This window comes from Ctenopharyngodon idella, chromosome 17 (genome assembly GCF_019924925.1).
Source record: "Ctenopharyngodon idella isolate HZGC_01 chromosome 17, HZGC01, whole genome shotgun sequence".
Lineage (NCBI taxonomy): Eukaryota > Metazoa > Chordata > Actinopteri > Cypriniformes > Xenocyprididae > Ctenopharyngodon > Ctenopharyngodon idella.
Window position 1 is genome coordinate 29,362,564 of NC_067236.1, and position 13,995 is coordinate 29,376,558.

At 40.1% G+C, this 13,995-nt stretch overlaps 1 protein-coding gene across 12 annotated transcripts in view; it reads right to left on the bottom strand.

The window, feature by feature from the left end:
* Positions 1–13,995, bottom strand: part of ralgapa1 (Ral GTPase activating protein catalytic subunit alpha 1) — an 81,454-nt gene that overhangs the window by 5,174 nt on the left and 62,285 nt on the right. For 9 of the 12 annotated variants that reach the window (XM_051868067.1, XM_051868064.1, XM_051868066.1 and 6 more), the window contains one exon: positions 1,465–1,589. In XM_051868067.1, coding sequence (XP_051724027.1) covers positions 1,465–1,589 — 125 coding nt within the window. Of the gene's footprint in view, positions 1–159; positions 191–1,464; positions 1,590–13,995 lie in introns of all 12 variants that reach the window. The other 3 variants (XM_051868068.1, XM_051868069.1, XM_051868075.1) reach the window with 1 other exon arrangement.

The following is a 13,995-nucleotide window of genomic DNA, read 5'->3' on the forward strand; positions in this document are numbered from 1 at the left end:
AGAGAACATGGAAAAAGAAGGGAACATATTTCAGTCTAGAATGGAATCAAACAAACAAGATAAGGCAAAAAGAGAAAGAGCTCATAACGTCGTTACAAGCCAAACAAACGCATAAGACAATCAGGCAGTCTCAGTGTACGGCATCTTTAAAAATCTTACCTTTAGATATACACAAGTGATAGATTATGATCTGAAGGGGAAACATAAGATAAACAAAATAAAAATAAAAATAAAATGGGAATGAAAGAGAAAATAAAGAAAAAGAAAAGAAAAATGATCATTTGTGTTTAGACAGGTACCAGGAGCCCAACACAAACGGCAGAATAAAAGCTTTGGGTTTGAAAAACAACTTCATTTGCATAAATCAAAAGATTATTTTTCAGCCCCAAAAGCAAATTGTTTTGCAATGACTGAAAAATGACAAAAAAAACAAACAAAAAAAAAGTACAAGATTTTGTGCACAGGCATGCATGTATCCACAAATGAAAGGCTTAATGACTCATCTCTATCTGTGTGATTGGGGGAAAATATCAATGAACTCTCTTGAAATCAATTTATCCTTAATTATTTTCCCAGAAACTTCTCCCCCAAAAGTGGCTTAATGCTATTTCTGGACTGCCTTTGGTTCAAGTTCAGCTGCCATGTTCATTGTAAGGTTAGCATTCCTGTAGCTCAAATAGTAGAGCATGGCACTATAGCAAGGCCATGGGTCTGATTCCCAGAGAACGCAAATAGTTGCTCTACCGTTCAAAAGTTTGAGGTCAGTAAGGTTTTTGTTTTGAAAGAAATGAACACTTTTATTCAGCAAAGATGCATTACATTGATCAAAAGTGACAGTAAAGAAATTTACAAAGCTTACATAAAGATTTCTATTTCAAATAAATGCTGTTCTTTCCATTAATCAAAAAATGTATCATGGCTTCCACAAAAACATTAAGCAGCACAACATTTTTCAACATTGATAACTCAAGTTGGTGTTTAAATTGTAATAATATTTCACAATATTACTGTTTTGACTGATCCAATAAATCAGTGGTTCTCAAAATTCACGCCCCCTCCTTTAAACCTTTAAAAAATCTGGTGCCCCCCATTTTTTTAAATTGAAAAACTTGCAATGAAATGTTTCACTTTGTAATGAATCATTGAAAAATATAACAGTAATAAATGCAGCCTTGGTGAGCAAAAGAGACTTTGAAAAAGAAACAAAACATCTTACCGACCCCAAGTTTTGAATGGTAGTGCAAATATATATATATTGAATGCAATGCAAATCACTTTGGATAAAAGAGTATGTCAAATGCATAAAAATGTTAATGTAAAAATAATCAAGTGTGATTATACAGTCTGAACTGATGGGGCAATGACACATGCAACAAGGTCAGAGAGTCTAGAACTGGATGGAACTGTCAAGGTGTAAAATGACAGATGAATTAAGAATCCATTCATTAAGTCAATGACGCCCACCTGCTTCAGATGGGAGATGGTGGAAAGGTGCAGGGCAGAAAACACGGGCCGCGTAGTCCTCGAACGTTGTCGGTTCCAAGTGGTGCTGGACTATCGTCTCCAGATATCTTGCTCTCTCTTCGTAGCTGATAGATGTATGAATTAAGGTCAAACAAGGTTGGTGCATTGATTTCAAAAGCAACACAAACACACACATCAATAGGGGTCAAACAGTTAACCAGGATGCCATGGGTTAATAATTCTCCCATCATACTGTAAACTGTATTACAAAGCTGTCATTGCTTTACGTATGGTGACACTGGGTATCAATGGACATCTTACTGTCTGTGTTATTCGGTTAAGAAAAATGATGGTATTGAGTAAATGGAAGGGATTGGATTATACCGCTGTGTATGGGTTTAAAAACGGAGGGATTCTGTTAATGGGAACGATTTGATTAAATAGTCCAGTGGCATATGGTCTTTGCTGCATTCATAACTTCGTAAACCAAGAACACACGGTTCGGATAACGACGGATGTTGCGTCACTGGATAAACTTGATGAAGCAGCGGTGAGAAATGGAGCGTGCGAGAGACAAAAAGACAAGAGTGAAACGGAGGCCCTGCTGGGACAAGGCAGGGGGAGGATATTCTTGGCTCATGTTGTTTGGGTGTTTCTGCGGGTGAAGAGGCACACAGAGCATCTCCACTAGGAAACGCAACACTCACGCAGATCTGTCGTTTGCCTTTTCCTACCTCCAGCAGACCCGCTTCCTGCCGACCGGTCCTGCTGTTTGAGATCAAACCCTGGAGTGAATGAGTGAGAGGTTCCCACAGAGGAGAAGAGAAAGCAGCTAGCGAAAGTGTCAGTGGGTGCGACGTAATTAGACAAGTGCAGTACTACATCTATAGGCAAAACATTACAGAGCCGGTGATGGTCTTGACATTCGTGTTAACAGCTCAGAATAGCACTCATACAGTCTTAATGACTGAAACATTCAGTCACGGCTGATATAAATGAATTCAAAGCTTCTGATTGTAGACTTGGACTGTGGCCCCCCTGTTTTGCACTTCCATATTATTGAGAATAAGAGCAGAACTACCTCATGAACCACTAACAGATAATTCACTGTCAAGTGCATAATGCACACACAAATTACCAGCTAAAATACATATCCAGGACCCTATTCAGGTGAGATTAATCTGAAATATACACAACATAAATATAATATAGAACTACTGTCTATAATCTGAACTACCTAGTCTATTAAAATGTATTTAGAATACCCCTAAAATTCAAGATAAGAGGCAAAAATGCCACAGTATGTCTTTTATATTTATATAATTTAATATAGTTAACCAATATCACATGAAGAGTGCTGTTTTTTTTCCTCCAAATATGAGTATGATTACAAATGTGATATTGATTTTATTCAACAGTTAAATCAATAATAAGTAAAAAGTTAAATCAATAATAAATCAATAATAATTTTAGACACCATATTGCCTGTTTTTGTTCTATTTCGCCAACGAAAATGATTTCAAACAACGAATCGGTTGAAAGAATGATTCAATGACTCACTCATTAAGGCAGTCAAATGCTTAGTTCCTGAATGAATCGGTTGAATCTCAATGACTCACTCATTAACTGACGTTTCACATTTGAAGTATGTTTTCATTTTTTAAATAATTTCAATTATCAATATTCAACGTTTTATGTTTAAAAAATAAAAACGCGAAAGTACCTATGCCTCTTTATTTTATGACATTTTATTTAAATACAATAAAATAGCATAAAATAACTTTTTTTTTTTTTTTTTTGGTGGGGCCCGTGAAAATTTTCCAGGGCAAGCAAAAATTTGAGCCAAAAAAATCCTTAGCGTTAAGCCCTGATAAGAAATGTTTCTTAAGCACCAAGTTCTGTTAACGGCTGTTTTCAGCTTTGCCATCACAAGAATAAATTACATTTTAAAATATATTAAAATAGAAAACAGTTATTTAAAATTGTCATAATATTTCACAATTTTACTGTTTTTACTATGTTTTTGATCAAGTAAATGCAGCCTTGGTGAGACATTAAAAAAAATGGTAGACCTCAAATTTTTGAACGGAAGTGCAAAAAACAAACAAACAAAAAAAAAAAACAGAAGATTGAAATTAGAAGCCATTTTATTCAGTGTAGAATTTCTCAAATTGAATGACATTACTGAATATTTACAAAATTTGAAATATAATTTTGTCAAAAGTAAAAAAAAATAAAAAAATAAAAATGAACAGACCAAAAAGTGTTTGAAGCTGCAATGAAATCAGGCTTTTTCTCCATTTCAGGTCGCTAAAATGGAAAACCTGGTTATTGGACTGAAAGGTCCAAGGTCTTGAAGGGTCTAGTCTTGGTCTTTAATTATCTGGTATTAGTCAGGATCTGGATCTTGGGGATTTGATATTGGTCTGTTACTACGACTATATAGATGGTTCATGGCCAGAATAAACTGCAAAGTGGACCATATTTTATGCCGATAGTCTGGCTACAAGGGGGCAACCACTCCAAACAGCGAGAGCAAAGCATGAGCAGCACCGCTGTGCGTCTTAATAGCCCTCTCAGAGCCGCCCAACATGTGGCCGCCATCCTGAACCTGAGATGAGCCTCTAATGCCACCCTGTCACCAAGACAACAAATCCTCTCCGCTGTTGACTTCAGATGCTCTTTGTGTGTCACAAAGAGAGAGGTAAAGGGAAAAACAGTTCTTCTTTTTCCTTCTCATACATGGTGCTTTTTTTTTTTCACCATGTATTCACCCAAATAACCCGGGCCTTGCATCCACTGTAATTGAATTTTTGATGGGTGGTGTTTTTTTATGACGGCTTGTTAAAAAGGAGAAAGTCCTTTTAAGAGAGTGCGTGCTGGGTTCTTGCGCCCTCTCTAGTATCACATGCTAGTAGAGAAGAGGAGGATAAAAAAGAGCCTTTTGTGCATTACCAGAAACTCATTTTCCCTGTGGATGAAAGGCAGAAGGGGGAAAAAAAAAATACTCCTGGCCTCTTCCCCCCCTCCTACGGAGCTTTTCATTGTCACCGCGCTGAACTCCTGGGCTCTGGAAGGAAAGAGAGAAATTGCCACTGAAGAGACAGCAAAAGTGAGCTTGTTAGCACATTAGGAGTGAAGGGCTCGTGGTGGGCTCCAGGAACAGTCCCTGGTGGTGTGTTAATTCAGCACTCCGAACATGCTGGTGCTGATAGCCTCCAAATTGATCACTCCTGCTACCCCCGATTTCGTTCCCTCCCCCTCTCGAAGCTGGCGGCAGTGGTGGAGAACACAAGAGCGCCTCTAGAAAGGAGAAGCTTTTTATAATGTCAAAGTCATGTCAGCCACCTTGACTCTGACAACTCTCTGATGACATGGTATTTGGTGAACACTTCTAGGTAGATGTCAATGACCTCTGAGAGAGATCATAACTGGCATAAGAACACAATCACCATGGTGAAAATTTGAAGAACTGGCTGTCTTTCAATTCTTGAGTGTTAAGTTGAATTGAATTGGCCACACCCCACAGGAAGTTGGAATTTAAACCTGAACTGAAATGACAGGAAGGGGAATTTACAGAATGTAATTAAAAAAAAAAAAAAATTCCACATAGGTAATGCATTCCTAGAACATGAAGTTCTCTTCCACAATATTTTAATTTACTCAGTATGATGAAATTTACATAACTGTTCAAAAGTTTGGGGTCAGTAGGATTTTTTTTTTCAACAAGGAGGCATTAAATTGATCAAAAATTACAGTAAAGACATTTATAATGCTACAAAAGATTTCTATTTCAAATAAATGCTGTTCTTTCTACTCATCAAGGAAATGTATTATGATTTCCACAATAGCACAACTGCTGTTCAGCATTGATAATAATAAATGTTTCTTCAGCATATTAGAATGATTTCTGAAGGATCGTGTGACTGAAGAATGGAGTAATGATGCTGAAAATTCAGCTTTGTCATCACAGGAAAAACATTTTAAAATTTATATCTAAACAGAAAAATAGTTATTTTATATTATAAAATAATAGTAGCATAGTAATAATATTTCACAAGATTACAGTTTTTACTGTTTTTTTTTTTTTGATCAAATAAATGCAGCATTGGTGGCTTTAAGAGACTTCAAAAACAAAATAAATTTTACTGACCCTAAACTTTAGAACAGCAGTGTATAAGCTAAATATATTTATATAGGCTGCATTCCATCTATCTATCTATCTATCTATCTATCTATCTATCTATCTATCTATCTATCTATCTATCTATCTATCTATCTATCTATCTATCCATCCATCCATCCATCCTCAAATGACAATCAGTTCAATTCTGCATCCTGTTTGCTATCTCAAATTTAATTCAAATTAAGGAACTGAACTGGAATTTAAGGCAGTCTCAATTCAGTTCTGACTAGAGCATCAGAACATATTCATTATAGTGAACTGATGTCTGAATTAATCAGAAAATACAGTGAGAACACAACAAAAACGGGGTATCTCAAAGGACATTTGTGCTTGGAAACATCAGTGCAGCCAAGAGTTCTGGGACAATCGGATGTGTGACAGCACAAGGAGGACACATGGCCAATATCTCCACTCTCAGAGAGCATAGCTATTCCCTGCTCTCGCCTTGCAAATTAACACAGCACAGTAGCTGAAGAGAGCACGGTGCTGAAGAGAGCACGGTGCTGAAGAGAGCACGGTCCCAAATCGCACACACACACAGCTCATTTTAATTACACACATGATCAGTCATTTTCTCCACATGGTGTGGTTGTTATTATCTGTGCTGAGAATTCCTCCGTAGGACATCATTGGCACCTTTCAAAAGAAACCCAGAGAAGGATCCGCAGCCCCACAGAGAGAGCCACTGCCCGGCTGCCGAACGGCTCTCGTATCCTCACACACAACCCGGTGGGATATGCACGGAGGATTCCGCTCACTCAAACCACAAGGTCTCCACAGGTGCTTTTGTCAGGACATGTCTGTCAAACCCTGTGAGAAATCACTTAGCCGATATACAGTTCTCAGTCGCACCACTTTAATGGAGCGTCTGCACTTCAAACCAAATCTTGCTATTAAAGTCACCATGAAATCAAAATGGATAATTCTTGTTTTATGGAATATTGCAGTTTATTTTAAATGATTTATCCATGCACTTCATTATTTTTTAATAATCATGCCCTCATAATTTTTAATCAAAAGGATTTCCACTCCCTCTTACAGCGACATCTCTTCTCTGATGACGTTTACTGGTGCAAAGGCGGGACAACCTGTCACTCACATGAGCTCGATCAATAGCAAACCTCAACCATCTAATCAATTCCTGACGGACAAAATCAAGTCCCACCCTACATTTTTATATCATTTGAGAAGCTGATTCACTTGGATAAATGTCACAATAGGGAAGAAAAAATGATTGCAATTTCCATTTCATGATGACTTTAAGATCTCAAAAATCCATAAATTTGAATTGAGGTAGCAAACAGAACGCAGAATTGCAACACTAATTGGAATGTAAGGAGCCAAAATTAATATGAATGGAAATTCATAAAACTGTAATTTGAAAATTCATAACTACAAAAGCAAGTTTTTCAAAACAAACTTTCAAACAAGGCTTTTTCAAGCCAAGATTCAAAATTTTGCACAAAAAAAAGGGAGATAGAATGATAGAACGATAGATCTACCCAATTGTGCATACTGAAAAAATATGAATCAAAAGTCTGTGTCAAGATAAACCTTAAAAACAACACAGTTACCAAGATTTAGGAAGCCCAAATCCACCAATATAAATACATCTGCATTGACGCTGGAGAAAGAGAGAGCGAGAGCGAGAGAGAGAGAGAGATAGAACGAGATCAGAAAAGTGACAGAGAAAAACATCACACAAATAATCAAATTTGAGGAGTTTTACAGAGTATAATTACAGAAATCTATGTGTGCCCTGAAGTGCAGGCTAATCGGTTTATTTTTCCATCTGATGCCTGCTGATATCGTGGCCCTAACAGTGATTTTATTAGCGAGGCACGGTGCTGCGGCTGGCTGCCATAGCCTCGTCATTACGGCCAATGTCTCCGTGTGGCACAAGCAGATGAGAGGAGAGATAGCCCAAGCTAATGCACCGTTGCCTGGGGCTCCGAGACACTGATCTGGGCCCGGGCTCCAGCATCACAGCCTCTCCTATTAATCTCCGCTGAAACCAAATTGGAGGGCTCGTGAAATACAGCCCCAAGAGCGTCCGGCCCGATTTATCGCCCTGCGTCCTGTCCCCGCGCCCCAGGGGGAAAGTGATGTGCGTGCTGCCGTTGCAAATGCAACATTTATTTAACATTCACGACGCACAAGTCAGCGCTAATGCTATCAGAGAGGGGTGTGCGTACGCTGAGCTACACGTACGTGGAGGTCCTGATTAGTATGAATGAGTGAAGGTGGCCTCGCCATCTGCCTCTTTTTTAAACAGTAACCTGATTTTGTGGTTCTACGGGGAGTGGGGATTTTTCACCACGGCTTTCAAATGCCATGGCTATTAATTCTTTAAATCGCATTTAGCTTTGCAGAAATGGTTGAGGTCTGAATTTGCACAAGGAGTGTTTATCCTCTAACATGTTTCAGCAGGTTTTGATGCGCAGATGGACAAACCTGCAACATTTAAAAAAATAAATTACCCAGTTCTATGGATTATCTTCACACCTCCACCAGTCAAAACAATATCAAATGTGAAGATAATTTTCTCTTATCATCTAGCATTCAGGATATCTAGTTTTAACAAAGATGGCCTCTATTCATCCATAGGCAATTTTAGACCCTAGAATCCACCAGAATTAAGAGATTGTGTGATTTCTTTTCATGCTTACTGAGGCTGCAAACAATTTTTAAGGGTATTTCACTCTTAATTCATCCCTTACAAGTCATTTAAAAAAGTAAAATTTTGTTGTATTTTCATCCTTTACTCTGTATTGGGTCCAGCATACCAGGGCCACGAGTTATTGATAACTGAATTGAGAATGTCTTCTCAAAAATTCCTGTATTTGAACTGAGGTAGCCATTTGGAAATTGGTAACTACAAAAGCAAGTTTTTCAAAACAAACTTTCAAACAAGCCAAAATTTTGCAAAATTTTAAAAATACTTGAAATTACACATATAGAACGACAGACAGACAGATAGATAGAACGAGACAAAACAATAGAAGAGACAGAATGACAGACAGAGACGGAGACAGGATGACAGAACGATAGATAGAATGAGAGACAGGGCGAGAGACAGAATGATAGAACAATAGACAGAACGATGGATAGATAAGACAGACAATGACAGACAGATAGAACGAGAGATAAATCATAGAAGACAGACAAGACAAAGACAGAATGACAGAAATATAGATAAACAGTTATAGACAGACAGACAAATAGACAGATACAGACAGACAGACAGACAGACAGAGAGACAGAGAGACATACAGACAGATAGAGACAGACAGATAGAACGAGACAAAACAATAGAAGACAGACAGACAGAATGACAGACAGAGATAGAGACAGGATGACAGACAGGATGACAGACAGAATGACAGAACGATAGATAGAACGATAAAACGATAGATAGATAGATAGATAGATAGATAGATAGATAGATAGACTGAGACAAAACAATAGAAGACAGACAGATAGAATGAGACAGATAGAGACAGGATGACAGACAGAACGAGAGACAGGATGACAGAACGAGAGACAGAATGAGAGATAGATAGATAGATAGATAGATAGATAGATAGATAGATAGATAGATAAAGACAGACAGACAATGACAGACAGAGAAACAACAAGAAAACAACAAAACAAGAAGACAGACATACAAGACAAAGACAGAAATATAGATAAACATATATAGACAGACAAATAGATAGACAGGCAGATAGAAAGACAGACATACATACAGACAGACAGACCGATAGATAGACAGACCGACAGATAGAGACAGACAGATAGATATCTGCTACACTAACCACACGAAACTCCATGTCAGAAGCCTGCAGCGCATCCTAAACACCTCGTAAGAGTCAGACCCACATTCCCCATCGCCACGCACCCCCAGGGAGCTTGTTGTTTACCAATCTATTCCGAACCGGAGGGGGCCACACAACAACATTTTTTTTTGTTAACACACCCTGCACCTCACTCATTCACACACGGCCTGTGCTTGACTGACTGGAAAGTCCGAGGATGAAGCTGTCGGTGCTAACAGGTCAAAACAGGAGAGAAGTTAGGAGGAGTGGCTCAGTGATTGATCGACATATTAATGCCATCGGCGGGTGAACTCTGCTGGAAAAAAACAACAACACTGACACGGACAGCGACGGGGGTCGCTTGTGCAGTTACAATAATTACTAATGCACAAAATAAAAAGAAAGAAAATGGCAAAAGCAATTAAGGACTGACTCCACCAATACCCAACCCACCTCCCCCCCTTAATCAGTTCCAACCCCTTTTCAGCACTGACGGGACAATTAGTGAATAGCGCAACCTTCCATCCCCCTTCACACACACACACACACACACACACACACACACACCAACAAACCACGCTGTTACTGGGACACAATGGGGCCCATTGTAAGATCTGGCAGTGTGTGGCAGCACTGCCCGTTAGGCGTTTGGCTGTGGCTACGTTGAGTGTGTGTGTGCGTGCAGGCCGCTCAAGCATGGGGACAAAAGGGGAAGCGCTGGCCTGCTGCTTCCATCAGCTCGGTTGCCTTTGGAAAAGCCAGAGTCAGAAGGAAGGAGGCTATGACCCAAAGCTCTTCCACTCTCTCCGCTATCACGCCCTGCCATATGCTGACCCCAGCAGCCCGGCACTTATCGCTGCCAATCAGCAGCCAGCGGGCCTGCCCCCACTGTCACGCCGGAGCTGGCGCAGTCCCACACACACCACTGGACTGGCACGGCCAATAGGGAAGCCGCTTAGCACGTCCCCTCCTCTCCCCCTGCGTCCCAATCGACCACTGACAGATGGAAGATGGCCGTGACTCTTAGACTTACGTGTTTTTTTTTTTATCGAGTCCAAGCCAACAACACCCAATCTCCCTCTGGCCAACTCGGAGCCGCGAGCCAGACGGATCAGATAATGTGGGTTTCTCGCAGCACAATCGGGGGTTGAAGGACCAGATCTAGATCCACTTCATTCCAGGATGTGTTACAAGGAACCGAGCAGCTGTAACGATCCGGTAGCCTGGGGGCGAGACAGGTCAACTAGCTCTAATCGAAATGGGGTGTTTAAAACACACACACACTTCCACATATGGCAGCCCAGACTGTAGCAGAACATTTTATCACTCAGGCCCAACATGGTGCCCTCAGAGACTGAGGCTGGCTGTAAGGCCCCGAGCTCGGGCTCTTTTTTCACACATGGCCCTTTGGATTACTCCTGTGCTATCTGCGGTTTAACCCTGTTATTTTGTCTGCCCAGCATTCATAACACTGACCCAAGCCAGCTACCTGCTATCTGCTGTTTTTTTTCTTTCCCTCCAACAGACATTAAGACCAAAGAGGCCCCTTTCTCTCCATTCCAGGCCCTAATTTCACAGTCATGCCGAATGAGGGATCAGTGCGCGGGGAGGCAGATGGACGCAGCCCGGGGCCAAGAGAAAGAACTGGAACTTAGTGTCAGGCACAAGAGAGGTTGAGGCGTGTTGGCTTACAGAACGAGAAAAGGGAAGAGATGAAGGAAAAAAGTGAGAACAGCGGATGAAAAAGTCTGAGTTTATTGAGTTTAAGTGCAAAAATTAGAGAAAAGAAAGGCTGTTTTGACGTGGCTTGACTGCGGACTCTTTACAAAAGGAAAATGCTGGTCTGTAGGTCTTAAATCTAAATCATTTACTTCACAACACATGTCTCTGCTGAGCTAAAAGGGGATTATGATGATCATGTGTCAGTTGATAGCTACGAAAGCGGCTGGTGCACCATTTAAACATTTCTAAATGAGGAGCTCTACAGCAAGAACAGCACCTGACATGTGTATCCAGAGAAAATCTAATTGTCTCTGTTTTTGTGTGAAACTAAAGGAAATGAATTGAGGCTCAGCGTATGATGCAGTTCAGGTGGAAGAAAATGAGCTTGATTATACAGATGAAAAAAAAAAGACGCAACGGAAGCCATGAAAGCCTTGAAAGTTACTTTAACTACTTCCACTTCTTTCCAATTACACAAATCAGCCCAAACACTGTGATTGACCAACAATGCAACCCAATTTAGCCCAATTAACCTGATTTTAATGAATTTTAATGAATGACTTTTATAAGTCAGTTCTTTTAGTGAATCAAAGCATATGATGCATTCAATTAACTAGAATTTATGAACAAATAATCCTTATAAGTCAGTTATTTTTGTGAACTAAAAACACAGCACGATCATTGAAGCCTAAATCCTGAAACGAATGACTATCATGAACCGGTTCTTTTAATGAATCAAAAACACATAGTGTGACCAATGTAGTCCAATCCATGAACAAATGACTCTTATGAGATGGTTCTTTTAGTGAATCAAAAACATACAGCACAGTCAGCTTAGCTTGTATCCCAAAACAAATGACTCTTATGAGAGCTTTTCTTTTAGGGAATCAAAATGTACAGCACAAACAGTGCAGCCTTAACCCCCCAAAAATGACTCTAATGAGCCAGTTCTTTTACTGAATCAAAAACACAGAGTGACTGATGTAGCCAAATTTAAGAACAAATGACTCTTTTGAACAGTGTTCTTTTAGTGAATCAAAAACATACAGCACAATCAGCTAAGCTAGAAACCCAAAACAAATTACTCTTATGAGCTGGTTCCTTTAGTGAATCAAAAACAAATAGCATGACCAATGTAGCCCAAATCATGAACAAACAAACTGAAAGCTTCTGGATCGGAATCAAATAAAATCTAGATTTTCACATCAAAACCATGACGTTGCCCCAGAACGATGTCATGAATTAATTACACTTATGATGGCTCATGGCTAGCTCCTTATGAGGACTGAACCAGCAACTTTACCAGCTCTGCACTTTAACAACTAAACCCATCCCACCCGTTACAGATTGATTTAGAGATACAAGGATGTTAAGGGGACAATTAGGTTACATCACTTTCTCTCTCTCTGCAATGACTTCATGTGGCGGCACCATCAACAGGTAAGCAGGAGATACTGTGACTTCCTTCCTCGCATCCCTGGGGTCCTCTCAGTCTCACGGGCCACTTTCCACATAGGAGAGCAGCCGTTCTGGCACATAGATCTTCTAATCACTGCTACCCTGCCATCCATCCCTCACAGTCATCAATTATTCGCACAGGACAGAAAGAAAATAAGGTGCGAGGGCGCTCAAAGAAAGAGGAAAAAAAGAGGGGAGGGATAGTTTCAAAATAAAGAGAATCAGACTGAAAGAAAAACAGACGGAGAGAGAGAAAAGGTTTGGAGAGACATCCGTCGATAATGACAGATTACTGTAATTCAGGCTGTCAGGAGCATCGACCTGTGCGGCTCACGCCAATCAATAGCTCAGTCCACTATCGAGCTCCGCGCAGGCACACAGATGGGCGAGATTGCTGCGAGCGAAAGACTCAAGCTGAGCCAAACAATCTCTCTGGCTTGGAGGACATGGCAGATGAGAATCGCTTTCCCCCCCTTTTCTGTCTCTCATTTTCTCCCCTCCTCTCCATCTTTGCTTTGTTTTCTGGAAGTAGCATCTCTATGATAAGAAAAGAGCGCTCTTAAAGAAAGGTTAAAGGTCTTCGGTAACAAAAAGCCAGAGAGACTGGATTTGGACTTGGAAATGTTTAGATATTGAACCTTATCTAAAGCATACAGTGAATGAAATTGTGGTTGTAAACAGTTCGAAAACAAAAAACAAACTGTCATTGTAAAACAAATGACATTTTTATAGTGGCACTTGTCCATGCAAAACCGGTATGATGAGTGGGTGGTTGCTTACAAGTTCAGATCCAGCTTGTGTGGCTCATTCAGACTGAAGGCCTTCAACCTTTCTTTAAAAGGGGTGTTTGATGATGATTACACTTTTTTAACTTTAGTTAGTGTGTAAATTTGAGCATAAACAACATCTGCAAAGTTACGACGCTCAAAGTTCAATGCAAAGGGAGATAGGGTAGGGACTACAACAAGCTTCTTCCCGGGTTGGTGACATCACAAAGCCCAAAATTTACATAAACCCTGCCCCCGAGAACACGCAACAAAGGGGGTGAGGCCATGTTGGGCTGCTTTAGAGAAGAGGAAGAGTTGTTGTAGTAGAGTGTTGTTGCCATGCGTTCACTTTACACCGGACTGCGTCACAAATGAGGGTCAATTCAACGCTGGATTTGCACAAAAGATTAACATGACGGCACATGCTAGTCGATGAGTTGCATCAACTCCACAGCAACTACATAAATTTATCCACTATCCATTCAGAAACGTCAAGTTGCATTCTAAAAGTTGTAACTTCTTCCTGAGTCTCTCCATCAGCGTCCGACTCCGGTTTGAACAATGTAAGGCCAGACACTGT